The sequence below is a fragment of the Lipotes vexillifer genome, unplaced genomic scaffold (genome assembly GCF_000442215.2).
Source record: "Lipotes vexillifer unplaced genomic scaffold, Lipotes_vexillifer_v1.1 scaffold98, whole genome shotgun sequence".
NCBI lineage: Eukaryota > Metazoa > Chordata > Mammalia > Artiodactyla > Lipotidae > Lipotes > Lipotes vexillifer.
The window spans coordinates 1,912,124-1,932,408 of record NW_006799611.1 but is presented as its reverse complement, the minus strand read 5'-3'; the positions used below and the strand labels follow the sequence as shown (position 1 = coordinate 1,932,408).

General features: G+C 56.6%; 1 protein-coding gene across 1 annotated transcript in view; it reads left to right on the top strand.

The window, feature by feature from the left end:
* Nucleotides 1-16,158, top strand: part of EEIG1 (estrogen-induced osteoclastogenesis regulator 1) — a 32,139-nt gene extending 15,981 nt beyond the window's left edge. Inside the window, exons 2-11 of the mRNA XM_007471748.1 lie at nucleotides 5,966-6,086; nucleotides 6,280-6,309; nucleotides 8,726-8,842; nucleotides 10,579-10,625; nucleotides 10,782-10,936; nucleotides 12,995-13,099; nucleotides 13,189-13,384; nucleotides 13,848-13,969; nucleotides 14,065-14,134; nucleotides 15,541-16,158. Of these exons, the coding sequence (XP_007471810.1) occupies nucleotides 5,966-6,086; nucleotides 6,280-6,309; nucleotides 8,726-8,842; nucleotides 10,579-10,625; nucleotides 10,782-10,936; nucleotides 12,995-13,099; nucleotides 13,189-13,384; nucleotides 13,848-13,969; nucleotides 14,065-14,134; nucleotides 15,541-15,586 (1,009 nt within the window). The 3' untranslated portion in view covers nucleotides 15,587-16,158. The remainder of the gene's footprint in view (nucleotides 1-5,965; nucleotides 6,087-6,279; nucleotides 6,310-8,725; nucleotides 8,843-10,578; nucleotides 10,626-10,781; nucleotides 10,937-12,994; nucleotides 13,100-13,188; nucleotides 13,385-13,847; nucleotides 13,970-14,064; nucleotides 14,135-15,540) is intronic.
* Nucleotides 16,159-20,285: the final 4,127 nt, after the last annotated feature.

Genomic DNA, 20,285 nt, shown 5'->3' with positions numbered 1-20,285 from the left:
CTCTTCCTCTTTCTGGCTCACTGCACCTGGGGAGTTGGGGAATGTATGCAGAGATCCACGTTTCCCACACAGGCCCTGTCCCTGCCCCCAGGGCCACAGTCTGTCAAGGTCATGGCTGGTGTCAAGCGGTGCTCAGCTTTCAGGATCCCGGTCACCCTTCAGGGCTCTTGGCAGCGCCGCAGTGGGCCTTTGCTGTTCCTGGGGTGGCTTTTTGGCCTCTAGCCTCCTCATGCCTTCTTTTTTAAATAAATTTATTTATTTATATTTATTTTTGGCTGCTTTGGGTCTTCGTTGCTGTGCGCGGGCTTGCGGTGCGCGGGCTTCTCATTGCGGTGGCTTCTCTTGTTGCGGAGCACGGGCTCTAGGCGCACAGACTTCGGTAGTTGTGGCGCACGGGCTCAGTAGTTGTGGCTCGCCAGCTCTAGACCGCAGGCTCAGTAATCGTGGTGCACGGGCTTAATTGCCCTGCGGCATGTGGGATCTTCCCGGACCAGGGCTCGAACCCATGTACCCTGCATTGGCAGGTGGATTCTTAACCACTGCGCCACCAGGGAAGCCCCTCCTAAGCCTCTCCTCGTGCCTTCTTAAACATGTCAGGCATATTCCTACCTCAGGGCCTTTGCGCTGACTGTTCCTCGTGCCTGGACTGCTCTTCCCCCAGGCGTCTGTGTGGGTCACTCTCTCACCCCCTTCGGCTCTTTGCTCAGATGTCACCTTCCCATTAACACCTTCCCTGGCCGTCTTTCCCTCAGGCACCCCCAACCCAGGCACTGCCTGCCTCCTTCCCTGTTCCTTTTTCCTCCATAGTACTTACCACCATCTTGTGTTTTTGCCTTATTTTGTCTGTCTCCTTCCTGCTGCCAGACTATAAGCCCCTTGAAGGCAGGAATTTCTGTTTTATTCACTGTTTATGTCCCTAGGGCCTGCAGCAGTACCTGGCACCTAATAAGTGCTTAATAAGAGGTTTTCGAATGAATCAAGCCCCTGAGATCCCCTCAAACCTGGCCTGGCAAGCTCCCACCTGGGGCTCATGGTCCCCTGCTTGCCATCTTAATTCCTGTCTTTTTTTTTAAATGAATGCCCCCTCACCCCCACCCCAGGGCCTGTGCTCATCTTTCATCTCCCCCATTATCCCTGCCCTGTGCCTGAGACCCCATACCACCTGACTGAGGGTGCCCAGCTCTCTCTCTTCAGAGGGCTCTGGAGGCGGCTGCAGGGCTGAGTCCTGGCTGTGCCATCTCTGGCTCTGGACACAGATGGGCCTGGAGTCAAGACCGGGCTCTGCTCCTCACCACTCTGTAGCTGTGAGTGAGTTTCTCAGCCTTTCTGAGCCTCATTTTCCTCATCTGTAAAGTGGGCCATGATAACACCCAACTTGCAGCGTTCAGGAGTTCCAGGCAGCACACAGTAGGCCCACAGGGAATGGCCACTGCTGGGGTGTTTGTATTTATCCTTGCTGTGACCTCCTGGGTGGGCCAGGGCGAGGCTCTGAGCTGCTTCCTATGGGAGTGGTGGCATTTAAGAGCGTGTGTTTAGAGCCCTGTGGAAACATGAGGGAGGCCCAGGGCTGATCCCGTGAGCCCTGCCCCTGCCCACCTTCCCACAGGGGGAGAGGAAACAGCCTGTTACCTGAGCCTGGGAGGGCTCCGCATGGCTTTCTCTGGCCAGGCCTGCAGGAACCACGGTCAAGCAGGCTTCCTGGCCGGGTGTTCCCATGGCAGACTCACAAAGGGGAAGGGAGAGAGCCCACAATTCGATATCGGCTTTTGTTCCCAGACACTAATCCTAATTCCTCTGGGTGTTTCAACACGCCCAGCACTGTGAGCTTCCTCCTCAGGCTCCAGCAGCTGCTTCCAACTCCTGGCTGGCTCGAGCAAGTGGAGGGGGTGGGCGGAGATCTGAGGGTCCACATGGGAGCCCTGGCTGCCCCCTAGCTTTCCCTGCTTTCAGGCTTGGGCCTTTGGCTGCTTGGGAAGTATTCTGCTCTTTTCACCCTTCCATTCACCTCCTCAGGGCTGCTTTCAGCCTCTGCCCAAAACCGGAATCCATAATGGCGAGACAGAGGCACTGTCAGAGGAAGATTCAAAGTTCTCACCATGGTCCAGCATGACCTACCCCTGTTCCCTCGACAACCTCGTCCCCTCTGCTCCCCTCCCCAGTCCCATTCAGCCGCTGGCCCCCATGCTGCTTCTCCACTTGCCAAGCTTGTTTCTACCTCAGGGCCTTTGCACTTGCTGTTCATGCATCAGGACAGCTCTTCCCCCAGTCTTTGCTCAGCCCACATCCTCACTTCACTCCAGACCTTGCTCAGACGTCACTGCCAAAGGGCTTCTTTCCCCAACCACCTGCCCAAAGTAGCATCCCCCACCTTCTCATCTCTATCCAGTACTCCCTACCCACCTTCCTTGTTCTGTTTTCTCCATTTTTCTCTCTTTATTTGAACTACCATGTTTTCATTTTGGTAACAGCTTTATTAAGACGTAATTCACAGACCACACAATTCACCCATTTAAAGTGTACAATTTGGGGGCTTCCGTGGTGGTGCAGTAGTTAAGAATCTGCCTGCCAACACAGGGGACATGAGTTCAAGCCCTGGTCCGGAAAGATCCCACGTGCTGCAGAGCAACTAAGCCCGTGCGCCACAACTACTGAACCTGCGCTCTAGAGCCCACGAGCCACAACTACTGAGCCTGCATGCCACAACTACTGAAGCCCGCGTGCCTAGAGCCCGTGCTCCACAACAAGAGAAGCCACTGCATTGAGAAGCCCGTGCACCGCGGCGAAGAGTAGTCCCGCTCGCCACAACTAGAGAAAGCCTGCGTGCAGCAACAAAGACCCAACAAAAATAAATAAAATAAATTTAAAAAAAAAAAGTGTACCGTTTGGTAGTTTTTAGTGTATTCACAGAGTTGTGTGACCATCACCACAGTCAATTTTAGAACATTTTCATCACCCCAAAAAGAAACCCCATACCCATTAGCAGTCAATTTTTTTTTGTGGCTGTGTTGGATCTTCGTTGCTGCATGCAGGCTTTCTCTAGTTGCAGCGAGCAGGGGCTGTTCTTCGTTGCCGTGCATGGGCTTCTCATTGCGGTGGCTTCTCTTGTTGCGGAGCACGGGCTCTAGGCGCGCGGCCTTCAGTAGTTGTAGCACGTAGGCTCAGTAGTTGTGGCTCGCGGGCCCTAGAGCGCAGGCTTGGTAGTTGGGACGCACGGGCTTAGTTGCTCCGCGGCATGTGGGATCTTCCCGGACCAGGGCTCGAACCCGTGTCCCCTGCATTGGCAGGCGGATTCTTAACCACTGCGCCACCGGGGAAGCCCGGGAGTATTATCATCTTAACAATATTAAATATTTCAGTCCACGACTGTGGGATGTCTTTCCATTTATTTAGATCTTCTTGAATTTCTTTCAGCAATGTAGTTTGTAGTTTTCCAGAGTATATGTTTTGTATTTCTTTTGTTGAATTTATTCTTTTTGATACTATTGTAAATGAAATTGTTTTCTTCATTTCATTGTGGATGTTCACTAGTACTGTATAGAGAAATAACTGATTTTTGTATATTGCAACCTGGCTGAACTCATGTATTCTAACAGTTTTTTTACTGGATTCCTTAGGATTTTCTACATACAAGATTAAGTCATCTGCCAAAAGAAGTTGTTTTCGTTCTTCCTTCCCACTCCCAGCAAAATGTAAGCTAGTCATTGCTGAGGCCCCAGTGCATAGAACAGGGACTGGCACACTACTGGTGCTCAATTATTTGAATGAATGAATGAGGAGAGCCGCCATGGCTGGGTCAGATGGTGCTCCAGCCCAGGGTTCCCGCTCCTCCTTTGACACCTGCTTCCTGAGGGTTCCTGCCCATGTCCGCTGGCGGGTTGGGAGCTCTCCCTTCCTCCCCCTGATCTCTAGCCCTGACCTTTTCCGTTTGTCCCCAGTCTGCGGGGGTTGCTGGAGCTCACCTTCCTAACAAGGTCAGAGCATTTTGGTGATTGGCCCCAGCCCAAGTTGCACAGTGAGCGTGAGGCTGCGAGCCCAGGTCTGCCCGACGGAGTCCTGTTGCTTCTTGTCACAGCCCTGGCAGGATGTGGGGAAGCCTTGGTCCCATCCTTAAAGACTTGTGGGGCTAAGAGGGAGTTCCTCATAGAGGCTTGGCTTGGGAGCTTTCATCGGCTGAGAAACCAAGAGTATGTTTGTTCCTCACTCATGAGATTCCCTCTGCCAGGAACCGTCTCCCCCGTTTGCTACTCCCCCCACTTCATTCGGGTCTGAGCCTGAATGCCACCTCCCTGCAGCCAGTCACCTTCCCTGACTCACCCCTTCCCCCACCCTGTCCTGGTGACACTGAGTCATCAGTGGGGTGACTGTCAGATGTCAATCTGTGAATCAAGTCCACCACAGCATCCAGCACCTGGCACATACTTGGGACTCAGAGACATGGGTAGACGCCTCGGGTGCAGATTAGGGCGCTGCTGGCTCCACAACCCCAGGGGGGTCTGTCTGCCAGGCTTTCCTGAGCCCCTGACCCGTGAACCACGGTGATGGCTGAGCGCTCTGACTCTGCAGTTGGACCGTCCTGAGTTCAGATCCTGCTTTGTCCATCACTGGGGGTGTGACCTTGGGTGGTCTCCGGGAGCCTCAGTGCCCTCAGCTGTAGAAGGGGTGGCACAGAGTCTCCTTCCGGGGTTGCCGTGAGAAGCAGGCCAGCCCGTGTTCAGGAGATGCTCAACCTGTGCTGACCCTCCGCCCACCGGCCCCCGTCTGGCCATTAACCCGAGCCCCTCCGGTCTCCAGGGTGTGGAGTGGTCACTTCCTCAGCTGTCCACTCGCCGTTCCTGTTAGGTGGGATGAGGCTGGAGATCATGTTTCGTACGCCTGCCCCTCCCTTCCTGAGTGCGTCCTGCCGTGGCAGGGGGGCTCATTTCCACCACGTGCCGCTGCCACCCCCGGGGCCCACCGGCCCCTGAGACAGCTGGAGAGGCTCGGTGGACTGCTCCCACTGGCTCCCACTCACCCCCAGGGCACAGGGTGCCTCCCCAGTGCGGGGGGGGTGGTGCTGAATTGGTGGGCTTGGTCGTGCTCCTCAGATCCAGGAGGTGCTCCAGGGGCTGGAAAGCAAGCACCCCCTCCCCCACCCTGCCCTGACCCAGCGGGGAGGGTTGAGCATGTGGCACCAGAGCCAGGCTGCCTGGGTTCAAGTCCCTGTTCTGCTCTGCCAGTGGTGGGCCTCGGGCCGGGGTCTTAGCCCTAGAGCTCCCAGTTTCTTTGAACGTGGGCTTGGACTACGGGTAGTAGCTGCCCCAGACGGTTGCTGGGAGGGTTAGCATGACCTTGGATCGCCAGCACTTGGAGAAGGCTCCTGTGGCAGCTGGTTTTATGATGTGCTCTGGGTGGTGCCTGGCACACAGAAGTACCATATGAGTGTTAGCTGTTGTTGTTGTTGTTATTATTATTATCATTGTTATTATTACTGGTGAAGAAGGGGGCTCTGGAGCCAGGCAGCACTGGGCCGAGGGCCAGCTGTTTCCTGGCTGGGCAGGACTGGGCAGTTTATCTAGCCTCAGTTTCTTCATCTGTAAAAAGGGCTGGGAGTCCATCCTGGGAACACCGTTGTGAGGCTCACTTGAGATGGCCAGTGGCAGTCCAGCTGGAGGGAGGTAATGGCAGCCGAAGGAGCTACCCAAGACCCCAGAGCAAGGTTGGGGGTGGGACAGGCAGTGCTGGAAACAGACAGCTGCCCCGAGCCTGATCTCACCCTCGCCTTGTGTTTTTTCATTTTTTATTTTTATGTTTTTGTTGTTTTTTTTAATAACACGTACACAAGCAGATTCTTGTTATGAAAATACAGTCACTTTGTGATACAAAGTGAAAAGTGAGAGTTTCCCTCCCCGTCCCAAAGGTAGCAGGGCCCTCATGTCCCTAAAAGTGGACCCTGCACCCTTGCGTTCACTGTCCCTCTGACCCGCAGGGAGGAGGTGCAAGAGAACTGTGTGCGGTGGCGGAAGAGGTTCACCTTCGTGTGTAAGATGAGTGCCAACCCGGCCACCGGCCTGCTGGACCCCTGCATCTTCCGTGTGTCGGTGCGCAAGGTGAGAGGCCAGGGGGCGCTGGTAGGGCCACTGGATTGCTGGCTTTAGGCCCATGCCCTGAGTGAGTCAGTCAACCCCTTTTCTTGTCCTCCTTCCCTGGGAGTCAGATTGGGGGGTGGGGTGGACTGGGGAGACCCATGAGGTCCCTGGGATCCCCTAGTCATCCTGCTGCCTTTGTCTGTTTCCCATGCAGGAGCTGAAAGGTGGGAAGGCTTACTCCAAGGTAAGCGGGGCCATGTGAAGGGGCGGCAGGGTGGGACGGGATGGGTGGATGGGACAGGCATGAGAGAAGCTCCTAGACGAAACTCCAGCCGCCTCTCTTGCCCCAAACAGAAGACACCCTGCCCTCCATGAGATGTATTATTTTTTGGAAATATCTTTTTTTTTTTTAATTTATTTTTGGCTGTGTTGGGTCTTCGTTGCTGCGCGCGGGCATTCTTTAGTTGCGGTGAGTGGGGGCTACTCTTCGTTGCAGTGCACAGGCTTCTCATTGCGGTGGCTTCTCTTGTTGTGGAGCACGGGCTCTAGGCGCGTGGGCTCAGGAGCTGTGGCATGCGGGCTCTAGAGTTTAGGCTCAGTAGTTGTGGTGCACGGGCTTAGTTGCTCCTTGGCATGTGGGATCTTCCGGGACCGGGGCTCAAACCTGTGTCCCATGCATTGGCAGGCGGATTCTTAACCTCTGCACCACCAGGGAAGCCCCTATTTTTTTGAAATATCTTTATTGATAGTCTTTGCACTTAACATAAAGGCAGTGGATGCTTGTTGCAGCACAGATGGGACAGAGGTTTTCAGAGTGAAAGGGTGGTTTCCACCCTGTTTCTCTCTAGGCCTCCTCCTCAGACTCCACCATTTTGATTTGTTAGGGTCTTTCCAGACCTTCTAAGAAAAAAAAAAAAAAAAGCATGAAATATGCGTCCAGAGCAGTGAATAAAACGTGCGCATATGGTTTAGAGGATCATACAAGGCGCACCCTATGTGTGTACTTGCACACACGCAGGTGACATGATATTTAAATTCACAAGAGGGACTTGTACTAAACAGATTCTGCAACTTGGTTTTTTACTTACCAATACATCATGGGCACATTTTTGTGTCATCACAAATTTCCTGCTGCTGTCTTACAGCGGCGGGGCCCATCCTTTGGCTGGGTGAAGCGGGCTCGGCCACACCCCGCTGTTGCACATCTGTGTGGTTGCCGGGCTTTCCCTGTGCCCACAGACAGTTCAGGCCTACACGTTAAAACCTTTTCCACTGGGGAAGGTGGGGGAAGACGGCTCTGGAAGGGTTACCTCTGGCTTTGAATCAGTCTGCTCTGCCCTAAGCCCGCTTCTCGTGGGGACTCTTGCCCACCCTCTGAGGCCTGGGGAGGCGCCCGGCAGCAGGGGCTGGGCTCAGTCAGTCCAGAGGGGACATGCCTCCGCCTCACCTCACTCTGCGTGGACAGCCCGAGGGAGGTGCTGTGCAGGGCGTGTTCCTTCCCACCGACCAGAGCCCAGGAAGCTCAGTGGACCGGGCCTTGTACTCTGCCTTGGCCAGGACGCTGATGCCCTCTCCAGAAACAGAGGGCAGGGTGGCTAGAACCGGGCTGTGGAAGATGCTCTCGGAGTGGAGATTTCTCCTCCTGTTGATGCATGTGGGTAAAGGACAGCCAGGAAAGAAACTGCCAGCAAACAGCCGGAACTCCCACCTCCTTCCCCCTCCCCGCCACAAACCTGCTATGTCACATGTCAGACCTGCCAGGCCCTTCCCTTCCATTCTTTAATCAAACCTCTACCACAGGCTCAGCTCCCCTTAATCAGAGGAGGAAGCTGAGGCCCAGAAAGGTGGTGAGACTTGATGCTGATCAGGCCTGATGTCAGTTCTGGCTCTGCCGGTTAAGGTGTGTGAGCCCCTGAGCAAGTCACTTCCCCGCTCTGAACCTTAGTTTCCTTGTCTGAAGCATGTGCCCTAAGCTCTGCAGTAGAGACTTGCATGCAGCAGATGCTCAATAAATGTTCCTGATTGGCTTGGTTCGTCTTCCAGGTCGCCAAGCCCAGCATCCCCCCAACCTCAACCTCCAGGTCTGGCAGACTTGGCTTCCACCCAGGAGGCCTTCTCAGCTCATACACCATGTTCTCACACTTTCTCGCTCCCCTCCGCATCCCTTGCTCCCTTCTGCATCGCAGGAGCAGCTGGGAGTTCCCACCAGCCTCTTACTCCAGCTCCCGCCAGGGTCTCCTGCTCACCCTGCAGTGCCCTCCACCCTCGCAGCCCAACACCAAGTTCCCACGGGCCTTCCCTCCCCTCCTGTCCGCTGGCCTGGTGGCTCCCACAGCACGGCCTTGTTTCCCAGGGAACAATGCGTCTGTGTCACAGACAACAATGTCCTTTCATCTCGGGCGCTGCCCTGGTGCACGCTGGGACACGGCACAAAGGGCGCTTTGTGCAGCTCAGGGATGTGAGCTCCTGGCTTTGCCACGTTGGAGCCGCCAGCCCGGGCCTCTGTCCTTGGGTGCCGATTATGCAACAGTCATTCTGGGCTGTGGGGCGGGCCCGAGGGCTCTGCCTCCCCTCCCCATCCCACCTTGCCAAGCTAACCCTTGGGCTGCCAGCCATGCGCCCGCACTCCCCTCAGCCTCCCACCCTCTCTGTCCCCACAGTTGGGCTTTGCCGACTTGAACCTGGCGGAGTTTGCAGGCTCAGGCTCCACAGTGCGCTGCTGCCTGCTGGAGGGATACGACACGAAGAACACCCGACAGGACAACTCCATCCTCAAGGTACCAGGGCTCTGCTGCCCCATCCGCCCCCTCCCACCAAGGGGCGGGGGCAAACGTGCTCCTTGTCACAGTCCCCTGAATGGTTGTTAAGAATACAGGTTCTCACCCCAGACAGGCAGTGAGAGACACTGGGAAAGACGTGGGCCCTGGGGTCAGGAAACCACCATCGAAAGCCTGACTCAGGCACTGGCCTCAGTTTCCCCATCCTTAATCAGGGTCGGGGTGGACCCAGTAGTCCCTTTCATGCTTTGGTGAGCACTTCCGGTGAGCTCAGCATGGCTGAGTGCTCACCACCCCTTATCTCGGGGTGTCTGACAACAGCCCTGTGGGCTGGGGCATCTGTTATTGGCCCCAGGTTTGCACCGCAGGGGGCTGAGGCACAGAGGGTAGATCATCCGCCTGGGTCACAAGCAGAGCTGGCACTTGACCCTGCGGTCCAGCTCCTAACCACTGCCCACACGTCATGAGGCAGCCTGAGCTCCCAGAGCATCAGTGAGCAGATGGACTGCCATCCCCAGACCTGGCAGAGCCGGACAGCTGCTCAGAGGGTCCAGCCACGGGAAGGCTTCCAGCCGGGGCATCACCCTCCCCCCAGGCAGCTGCCTGTTTGGCCTCTTGGGACAGAGATATCTGGGCATCCACTGCCAGCATGCCTCTCTTCCTCGTCCCCACACCCTTCCACCTGGCTGAGAAAACAGTCTTGTTGTGTAACCACACCTCTGCGAGCTGACCCAGCGGGAGCACGTTATGCCTGGCAGAGCTGGGCAAGAGGTGGCAGGCAAGGGCTCTGGGGCGTCCTGGGCCTTTTGCCGAAGAAACCAGAGGCACCTGAAAAGGTCCAGGCTAGTTGTTGTGAGAGCCAAGCCCTTTCAGCCTTGCCCCAGTGGCCCAGTGCATCCTCAGGCCAGATCAAGGCCCCAGGGGCAGGTGGCCTCCAGTTCAAGGCCATCTCCCCCACATCCTGTCTGCAGGGCCTTGAGCAGTCCCTTCCCCTGAGTCTGAGTCTCAGTTCCCTCGTCTACAGCCTGGGGCCATCACGTACTTTGTAGGTTGCTATCATGGCCAAATGAAACAATCCATTAAAAACAAAGCCTCACCCCAGCCGTCACCATTTTTGTCAGAGGTGTCCCTGTGATCTGAGCACCTCTTTCCCACCCCATCACCCCTCTGCCTGTCGTTCCGCCACAGCCCAGATTTGGGGACCCAAACCTTGCCTTGTTTAGACCATTGCCAAAATCTTTGCCCGAGTGGATGTTACATTTCTAATGGCTTCTTGCTTTACTTTATTCAACAAACTTTCACAAGCCCCTGCTCTCTGTGTTGGAATCTGTGAACCCCTCCCCACCGCGTAGGCGTCGAGAGCCTCCCTCCCACCTGCTCACCTGCTCTGAGGGCTGCGAGGGGCGCAGAGGATAGAGAGTGTCTGCGGCTCCTCCCTCAAGGGCCTCACGGTCTATTTGTGGTTTTGCAATGACAGTAGCTGACTTTCCCTCCTCTCACCCCGTGCCAGCATCCTCTCCACTATTCCACGAGGTAGGCGTTAGGATCAGTTTTGTCCTCTGCACGAGGAAACTGGGCTTCACTGAAGTTTGGTGGCTTTGCCAGGGCCAGCAAGGGACAGAGATAGGATCAGAGTCCAAGCGCATCTGAAGCCAGAGCAGGGAGGCCACAGGGAGGCCGGGCGCCTGGGCTGGGGGGTGGATGGGGCGTGGCTGATTCCTCGGGCTTTTGCACAGGTCACCATTGGAATGTTCCTGCTCTCTGGAGACCCCTGTTTCAAGACGTGAGTGCTGGTGCAGGGCGCTGGAGGGGTGGGGGCTCTGTCCTGGACATGGGGAGGGGGGACAAGGGACTGTCCCCTCCTCCAGGCTCTTGGGTTCCCCTGTCTTCTCCGACCCCAAAGTGGGGCACTCCGGTCACACCCATCTGTCTTCCCAAGGCCGCCGTCCACTGCCAAGTCCATCTCCATCCCAGGCCAGGATTCCTCCCTGCAGCTGACGTGTAAGGGTGGCGGGACCAGCAGCAGTGGCAGTGGCACCAACTCCCTGACAGGGTCCCGGCCCCCCAAGGCCCGGCCCACCATCCTCAGCTCAGGTACTGTTCCTCACCTGCCCTCCCTACCCCTCCCATGGCTGAAGGCTTTTACCTCCCCATATCCCTAGGTCCCAAGGGGGATGCTTGCTGAGAAGGGAAGGCTAGTGGGATGGCGGGCACCCACCCACGCTTCCATTAGGCAGGCATCTGAGCCCCTCCTGTGATCCGGGCTCTGTGCGTGGCCTCAGGATCACAGCAGCGCCCTGGACCGAGACTAACCGGGTCCCTGGCCTAGCAGGAGAGACAGGTGTCAGTGAGATAATAAATATGTCAAATGCATGTCCACCTACAGCTGTGACGAGAGGTGTCAGAGAGACACAGAAGGTGTCCGCCTGGGGACGACTGGGGAAAGCTCCCTGAAGGGGTGTCATTTGAGCTGAATCTGGGGTGTGGTGTGCAGTTTTCCTGGCAGAGAGATGTCCTGTGAGCTCCTGCTCTGCTACTTGCTGCGTGACCTTGACTGGCCGTTTTGCCTCTCCAGGTCTCAGCGTCCTCCTCTGCAAAATGGGATCAGCAGTAGCAATCACATCTTGGGTTGCTCTGGGGATGAACTGAGCAAACGTACGGGCGCGCCTTGCCTGGCACATAGTATGTCCTCTGTATTTCCCAGCACGTGTTTTGTTAAATTATCATTATTACTAATATTATGAAAAATGCAAATGAGCTTGAATCCCCAGAGGAATCAGTGTGGCAATTAAGAGGGGGAGGTGATACCAGGAGAGAAGGCTCCAGCCTGCACCACCCCCCAACCCTGGGTGCTGTGCGGGGCGAAGCAGGCCCCTCCGAGCATGAGCCTTGGCCTCTGCACCCCTTCCCTGGGGGTGAGCTCAGAGCTCGGGGGAGGACTGCCCCTTAGCTGATCAGTAAGCAAGGCGGCACGCGGCGGCCCTAGTTTATGCCGCGAGAGCAGTTAGGGCACAGGCCTCAGGCCCTGTTTGCTGGGTGATTCTGCCCCCAGGGCATGGGAGCAGTGAGGGACCCTCTGACCCCAAGGGCCAGCTTCCCTCCACTCCCGTTTTTCCTGCACACCCAGCCTAGTGTGGCCCAGAGCCGGGGGCTGCATGCAGGAATGGGGGCTCCCCAGAGGAGAGATCTGGGGACCAGGCCCCTCCAGCAAACATGGGGCCTTTTGTGCAAAGTAGAAGAGGAGCCTCTCCCACGGGGGGTGGGATTTGAGCCCCCACAAGCCTCCATCGCTGGCTTGCTGCCTCTCGCTCTCCCTCTTCTGCAACCCCTCAGATGTGGAGAACCTGCCAACTTGAAAAGCCGTGTGGCTTTGGGTGGGGACACAGGCAGGCCTGAGGTCCATCCAGTGGCCTGGGTGTGCTCATCTCTGAAGAGAGGATGGATGAGTCCTTGCTTCCTGTGTTGACCAGGAGGACTGGTGGGTGGTGGTGGGGTTACTCATGGAGCCCTGGGCAGACCCCACCTGGTTCCCTGGAATCTCCTGCTGTCACTGCCCGAAAGTGTGTTCCCTGCCTCCCGCACCCCCTTATTCACTCCGCTCCAGCTACACAGACCCAAGCCCATTCAAGCCTCAGGGCCTTTGCTTATGCCATTCCCTCTGTCTGGAAGGCCCTTCCCCTGATGCTGCTCCCTTCTGGCTTGCTCCCTTCCACACATCCTGAAGGTTTCGCATTAAGGCCACCTCCTCAGAGAAGCCTTCCCTGATTCCAGACTGGGTCAGACCCCCCCCCCCCATATGCTCCCGACTCTGCGCCATTCGCCAGTTGTGGTTAATCGTGGGTCATTTTTGTTCAACATTCTTCTTTCCCACCACTGGTGCCTGTGACACCATGTCTCCTGTTGCCAGCACCCGGTAGAGCGCCCAGCGTGGAGGACGTCCCCAACAGATATTTGTGGAATGACCCTGGGTTTGAGTGGTGACCTGCGGCTCTGGGCAGGTTGCTGCTCCCCTGGACCTCAGCTTTTCAGTCTCTTAAATGGAAATACATAATGTGCTCTCCACCCCACCCCCACCCCCGCCACACTCAGTGAGAGGAGGAGCAAGGGCGAGGGCGGGCACACTGGTAACCCCTGCCCCTACCTGGCTTCCAGGGGTGCCAGAGGAGCCGGACCAGAACCTCTCCAGCCCCGAGGAGGTGTTCCACTCCGGCCACTCCCGCAACTCCAGCTACGCCAGCCAGCAGTCCAAGATCTCTGGTGAGTGCCCACCCGGCCCCTTGCCCTTGGCCTTCCACCTTCCCCGGCCCCCCGGCTCCCGGTAGTCAACGTCCCCGACCGCCCCCCAGGCTACAGCACCGAGCACTCGTGCTCCTCCAGCCTCTCGGACCTGACGCACCGCCGGAACACGTCCACCAGCAGCAGCGCCTCGGGCGGCCTCAGCATAGCTGTGGAGGGTCCCGAGGGCAGCGAGCGTGAGCACCGGCCCCCCGAGAAGCCGCCGCGGCCACCCTGGCCCCCACATCTGTCGGACCGCTCGTTTCGGTAAGTCTCACCGTACGTGCTCCTGGAGAGCAGACCCCGACGGTGGCTCCCTGAGCCTCTGTTTCTCTACCTGTAACAGGGGGACAAGGGGGCCCCGGCCGCAGTGGTGTGGGCGTGGCTATTCAACCAGCTGACGCTCACAGGTGCGGCGCCCCGGCCTGGCACGCATGCTCAGTGAGCAGTTGCTGCGTGCGGTTTGTCTCCCCTCTGTCCCTGCCTGCTCCCTTGCTCTGCAGCCTCTCAGAGGCTGATACTTAACCTCTCAGTGCATCCGTGGCCTCCTCTGTAAAACCAGGTCGTAGCAGCATCCGCACGTAGGGTTTGATGTGAAGGTTAAATGAAGACAGTCTGGACCAGCTCTCACGCGCACTTTGAGCATCCTGAGTGCTGTAGGTGCTTGGTCCTGTCGTCATCGTGCCTGTTGCTGCCCTGACTGTTGTGACTCTGCCCCGCCCCGCCCCAGGAGGAAGAAGGACTCTGTGGAGAGCCACCCGACCTGGGTGGATGACACGCGGATTGACGCTGACGACATCGTGGAGAAGATCATGCAGAGCCAGGACTTCACGGACGGCAGCAATACTGAGGGTGAGCTGCCCGCGCCGGCGGGCCAGGGACGATGCCCAGGGGCTCCCTGGCGGCGCCGCCCCACTCAGCCCCCATCCTTCCCTGTGTCCCCACAGACAGCAACCTCCGGCTGTTCGTGAGCCGTGATGGCTCCACCACCCTGAGTGGCATCCAGCTGGCCAACAGGTAGGGCTGAAGGTTCTGGGTGGGTCACAAGTGTGACTATGCTCTGGGGCATAGTGGTGAGAGGATATGGCCTCTGCAGCCCACTGACCTAGCTTTGAATGCCAGCTCTTGTCCGTGTGACCTTGGACCAGTCACTTCTCTCTGAGCCTCAGTTTCCCCATCTGTCAAATGATGTGGACCACACCACCTTACCCGGAAACCTGGGACGAAGGCCCTGGGTTTGATTTTGGGGGTTCTGAGGAACCTTGGTAAGTGCCTAGCACAAGGCTTGGCACATAGCAGGGGCTTAATACATCTTTATTTTGGATTCTACTTTTCTTTCCCTTCCTCCTGGATCTGGGAACTCCTAAAAAAATGATGATGATGACTCGTTTATTTATTGAACAAATATTTATTGCACACCAGCTACACACCAGGTACTGAGCTATCCCTAGGTGCTGGGGATACGGCAGTGAGCAACACAGATTTCTGCTGCATGATGTTCAGAGACGAGGAGGTGGTAGGATCAAACTTGGACTTGAACTCTACAGTTTTAGAGTGCCCTCTCATGATCATTCACTTACAGCATGCTTGCTGTGTGCCTGGCTCACTGAATGAATGAATGAATGAGTGAGTAGTAGAGCTTCCCACCTGCGGGGCTGTGCTGAAGCCTTTTCCCCTGGTTCCTGTGGGCCCCATCTCCGGCCGGTGCGAGAAGGAGGCTTTGCTGGGCCATGCACGGTCTCCAGACCTGCCCTCTGGTGCTGCTCTGCTGACCCCTACTGGCTGAGGCTTGATATTGCAACTGCCATCTTTCCATGGCCGCCTCTGCTGCCCCGGGTGGGGTGGGCAAGAAGGAAACAGAGGGCACTTCCTTGGGGCTTTGTGACATCCCTCTCTAGCCCCCTCTGAGGATGAGGAAACTGAGATGCAGGACGGGAAGAACCAATCTATTTGGCAGCAAGGTCATTGCAGAGCTGTATGCTGAGCCCTGAATGTCCACAATCCCAGGGGTGGCCCTGGCCTCCCTCAGCGGGGAGAAGAGCCGGTCAAGCTCCCCAACCTTCTCCCGCGCTTTTAGCAAAGCCTCATAATCCCTCTGAGCTTCAGTTTCTTCACCTGTCAAGTGGGGCTAGCTGCAGACCCTCCCTGCCAGAGTTGTCATGAGGAGGGGCGCAGCACACCCCAGCGTGAGAGCTGCCGGTGCTCAGGAGGGCTTGGGGCATGGTCTGTGCCAGCTCTGCACTCCTATAGACTCCGATACTTAACATCTGTGTTGCCCTGGGCAAGTGATTCAACTTCTCTGAGCCTCAGTTTCTTTCTCTGCAAAGTGGGGCCTGCTTGTGAGATACTCCCAGGGACCTGGTGCAAAGGACCTGGCGCAAAGGACCATCAAGGATGACAAGCTGACCTGTCTCTCCCCGCAGGGTCTCCTCTGGGGTCTATGAGCCAGTCGTGATTGAAAGCCATTGAGGAGCGGGCGTCCAGGCTGGAGAAGGGCCCTGCCTTCACAGGCGTCCAGACCCAAGTCATTCCACAAGGGACCTTCCCCTTCGGATCACCATCCGTGCCGCATTTCATCTGTGCCTGCTCCATGCACTCCAGCCCCAAAGCATCATTCCATTGACCTCCCATCATTGCTGGGACGCTCATGGTCCGCCAGGGCCCCGGGCACCACTGTGAATATTCTCCTCTGAACCACTAGAGGGCAGGACACATGGGCCCGTGAAGCAGGTGGGGCCAGACAAACGCGGCGGGGACTGCCCCTCTGGACACCCACCTGGCCCCTTGGCGAGGACATGCAGCAGCTCCTGCACATGCAAGGATGCTTGTGGCTGAGGGGCCTCTTGTTCTGTGTCCCTGCTCACTCCAGGAGCACTGGCCCAGCCAGTGGCCCTGGCAGGGCCTTGCTCCATTGCTCCCTTGCCCTTGGGGGGCCAGTCCACCCCTGGAATCCTGCCACCATGGCCCTCTGACTGCTCAGTGCTTCAGCTGTCCCTTCCCTGTGTCCTGGGGGACCTGCTGGCAGCCTCCTCCTGGGAACCAAGACCTCAAACTCCACCCACACTCCAGATTGAGACCCCACCCCCCCTGCAACGAATGTTCTCCTGCTGCCCTGGCAGCCTGCACTTTGCACACGCTTGTTTCCAGCACAGCGCTCTGGCCCTCACCTGCCTGTGCTCTGAGCCCTCCCCAAGGATTCCTGGGTGCTGCCTGCTGTGCAGTCAGCAGCCCAGCCCTCGAAGCCCGGCTGGAACGTGGCCACTGCCCCTCCCACTCCAGTTAGCTCCAGCTCAGGCCTGAGCCCCATGCTGAGAAAGGTCTGAGCGTGGATGGTGTTTCCCCCCTGCCCGGGACTGGGTCCTGAGCAGCTGGCTTCCAGTAGGAAGCCAGGGCAGGTGCCTCCCAAGCCCTTGGAGGTCAGTGGCCTGGCTGGGCTGGGCTTGGCAGGCAAAGCGCCCTTTCTCTCCCTCAGGGTCAGCTGGCCCAGGCCAGGGCCAGTGCTGGAGAGGCAGGTGGGCTGTGACTGGCCTGGCCTGGAGCTGGCTTCCTGGCCAGAAAAGCCTCAGCCATCCTCTGAAAGCATCCCCTCTCTGGGCAAGGGCGAAGTGGGGTCCATTAATGGGGTTTTCCCAGCGCGCGGTGGGGGCGGGGGGCAGTTTGGCCCCGCCCCCGCCCCTCCCTAAATGCTCTGCTCTCAGCACTTTCCCATCCTAGTCCTTGTTACTTGCTTGAAGGTGGGTTCTGACTGCCAGCCAGTCCCTGGACAGACCCCCTGCCGCTCTTAAATTTCACTCATTTTGTATAAACCCAGCAGGCTGGTGTTTACTTAGCCCTATACCTTTTTCCTTTTCTTGCCTCTTTTTTTCCTCTTTTTTCCTTTCCTTCCTTCCTTTCTTTTTCTTTTCGTTTTGAGAGTTCACGGTTTGGTACCTTCTCCTCCCCCAGGTGAGGGGAGGTGGTTCTGTTCTCTCCCTACCCGCTGGCTGGGCCCCAGCAGGGCTGGGGATCTGGGTGGGGGCAGATGGGGGTGTCTCCTCCCCAGGCTGGGAGGGGTCCTTGCCCTTCTGCCCCACTGGCAAGAATTGGAGTCTTGGTGTTGGAACCTCCTGGCGTTGGGACCAGAGCATTTCTAGGATTTTTGTTGTTGTTTTTAATTACCTAACTTTTAGAAAATGAATGTTAGAAGGTGCCTGCTGAGGCAGGACGGAGCATTTGCTCTGGCTGGAGAAGGCTCTGGTCAGCTCTGCGGGTCCCTTCCTGCCCCACAGACACCTGGCACTTTAAAAGGGAGCTGGCCGCACTGTCTCCAGTTGAAGTGACCCCCAGAAGATGGGGGAATGCTGTCCTTCCCTTCTCTATCTTCATGACCTCAGCCCAGTGAGGAGAGGCATTCAGGGTGTATTTGGGGTCTCATTCAAAGTTCTGGGGCTTTAGACATAAAATAGCTGGCTTTGGTGCTGTTGGGGAGAATTCCCCAAACCAAGAACCCCAGCCCCACCCTAGGCGAGGTCTGAACTTGACAGTCACCCCAGAAGGAGACAGAGCCTGCCACACCCTCCCACGCTAGGCCCTGGGCCAGGGTAATTGGACTAACAGAATTCGGCCACAACCAAATTAATGCTGGCTGGAGCCGGAGGCCTGGAGCCCCTGGCCTCATCCCCACGTGGGAGCTCATTCTTCGGCCCTATGGTCCCCTCAAGCTCAGTGAATTCCCATTAGGTGCCCACAGCTCTGGACTTAAAATCCTATATATAGAGAGAGAGATAGAAAGAGTATATTAGAGATATTTTTGGAAAGGAATTGGTCTATGCAATGCCAGTTTGGAATCTTCTTGAAAGACAGTTTAACGTTTTTACTAGGAGATTTAAAGAAAAGAAATAAAGGTCTACAATATTTTTAGTTTGTTTTTTTTTTTTTCCTGGTCACCCCACAAACTGACCACATGGCATGATCTGCCAGGACTGAGAATGTCCATGGCTTCCTCTCTTTAGGGAGGTGAGCAGGGAGATGGGGGGAGGGGAGGTCTTTTTTTTTTTTTAACACCCCTCCTTTCTAACAATGTTATACCACCACCCCCTGATTCAGTGGGCTGTGTTTGTATCTCTGTCCCAGCTTCTATTGTAGAAAATAACATTGTAAAGGGAAATCAGCCTAGTGTCAGTGTCTTGGTTTGGGGGGAAAAAAATTAAATGTTGCAGTTTTTGTTTGTTTTGGCATGTTGGCTTTTGTTTGTTTTACTGAGTTGAAGTCGGGGTCACAGACGGCATCAGAAGGAAGCAGGATGTATAAGGTGACATGCTGGGGGTGGGGGAGATGTCGGTGGCCAGGTTCTCAAAGTCCTGACTGTAGTTACCAGAATTACCACCACTGTTATTACTCCAGATTCCTGGGGAGGAAACGGATGCCCAGAAGGGCAGTTTCTTGCCAGTCTCACACCTACGAGGTGGCAGCTCTGACCTCAGAGCCCAAGTTCTAACCTCCCTAGAGTCAGGTAGCCTCTAACAGGCATGCCTGAGGACAAACAACTGTGCCTCAGTTTTCTCAGCTGCAAATGGGGTTGTGAATCAAATGAGAAAGTAGGTATATAGGCCTTCCTAGGGAGCTAGACACTGGGAGGTGCCGAGCGTTTCCCCAGCCTCTCTAAAGCCACAGGCCAGCAACGTCTCCAGGCCGGGACCACCCCTCACTCTCTGCCCCTGACTCAGAAGAGCTGACTTAGCCAGGCTCTGGGAAAGGCAAGTCACCTTGGGCCTTTAATGAGCTCAGAGGTGGCAGGAATCCTCAGGGCTTTGGACAAGCCAGAAGGGACCAGACTACCAGGCCTTGTCCCTGCCACAGCACCGCATTGTCCCCACCCTTTCTTAGTGCTGATGCCCACTCATGGCCCCTTTTGTAAACCCTGGAGGCTGATTCTCAGTCCCTTCCTCTGTTCTGTGCACACCTGGGGAGGGAAAAGGTGGCTCCTGGCTGAGCTCAAATTCTCCTGAGACAGAGAGGGAAGGAATTGGGCTGTAGGCTAAAAAAAGGTTGCTCCTTTGGAACACAGTAATGCTTAGTGAAAAATCAGTGTACAAAGTGGTAGGGGGAAAAAAGTCCCTCTCAGCTTTGTGATGGGCTTGGACGACCGAAAGAGACAGATGCTGCCAGCAGGAGCACGTCATGCCCGGTTCAGACCCGATCTCTGTGTGCCTCCGCCCCCCAAGTGAAGATAACACACGGAGAGCCTCCACACAACCCCTCAGGAGGCCTGGAGTCTCCACATGCTGTCCTCTGTAGCATTCCAGAAGTCACCCAAATTTTAAAGCTGGTTGTGACTGATTCAAAGCTCTTACTTGGGCCAAGCCTCACTTGGCACTGGGGATACAGCAGTGACCACAGATGCTAATCTCAGGGAGCTCACAGTCACGTGGGCCAGATCAACAAGTAAATCAGCTAATTAAAACGCAGTGATAAGTGTCATCCTGGAGCCACACTTGGGGCTGCGGAGCACAGAGGAGGGAACCCTGCCCAGCTGTGAAGGTCACTTCTCTGGGGTGTGTGGCATCCCAGTGAGACCTGATGCGGGAGAAGCAGCCAGCCCCATGAGCTGTGAGGAGACAGTGTTCCGGATCTCGGAGCTGGAGGAGACATCGAAGATGATCTGGCCTCCAAGCCTAGGGAGAGGCCTACACACCGGCCCAGTCCAAAGACCTGTCTGGGCTGCGGGACCCCCAGGGCCCGAGAGGCAGACGGTGAAGGAAGGGAGGGTCACCCTAGCCTCATTCATGCAGTGAAGAGAGGACACCCGAAGGGTCGCCAGGGAAGCCTGGCATGGTAAGGGGGTGCCCTCTCACAGCCAGTCGAAATCCTCCCCATCCCTGGGGGCCCCAGCCAGCCCCCCCTCCCACCCCAGGCCGGTCGGTGAACTTTTTCTGCACCCTACCCTCAACAGACAAGTTAGGGCCTCGGGACCAGCAAGTAGTGCCCTCGGGTTCTGAAGTCGGCTACACCACTGACTCGGACTGTGATCTCCTGCAAGAGCGCGCCCCTCTCTGAGCCTCATTTTCCCCATCGGAAATATGGGACTTCCGGCCACCCACCCTCATCCCGCTCTGGCTATGGGACTCTGGGACATCTGAGAGACGGGCTTTTGTTCTCGGGCAAGTTCGACAGGACTGAGATCACAAAT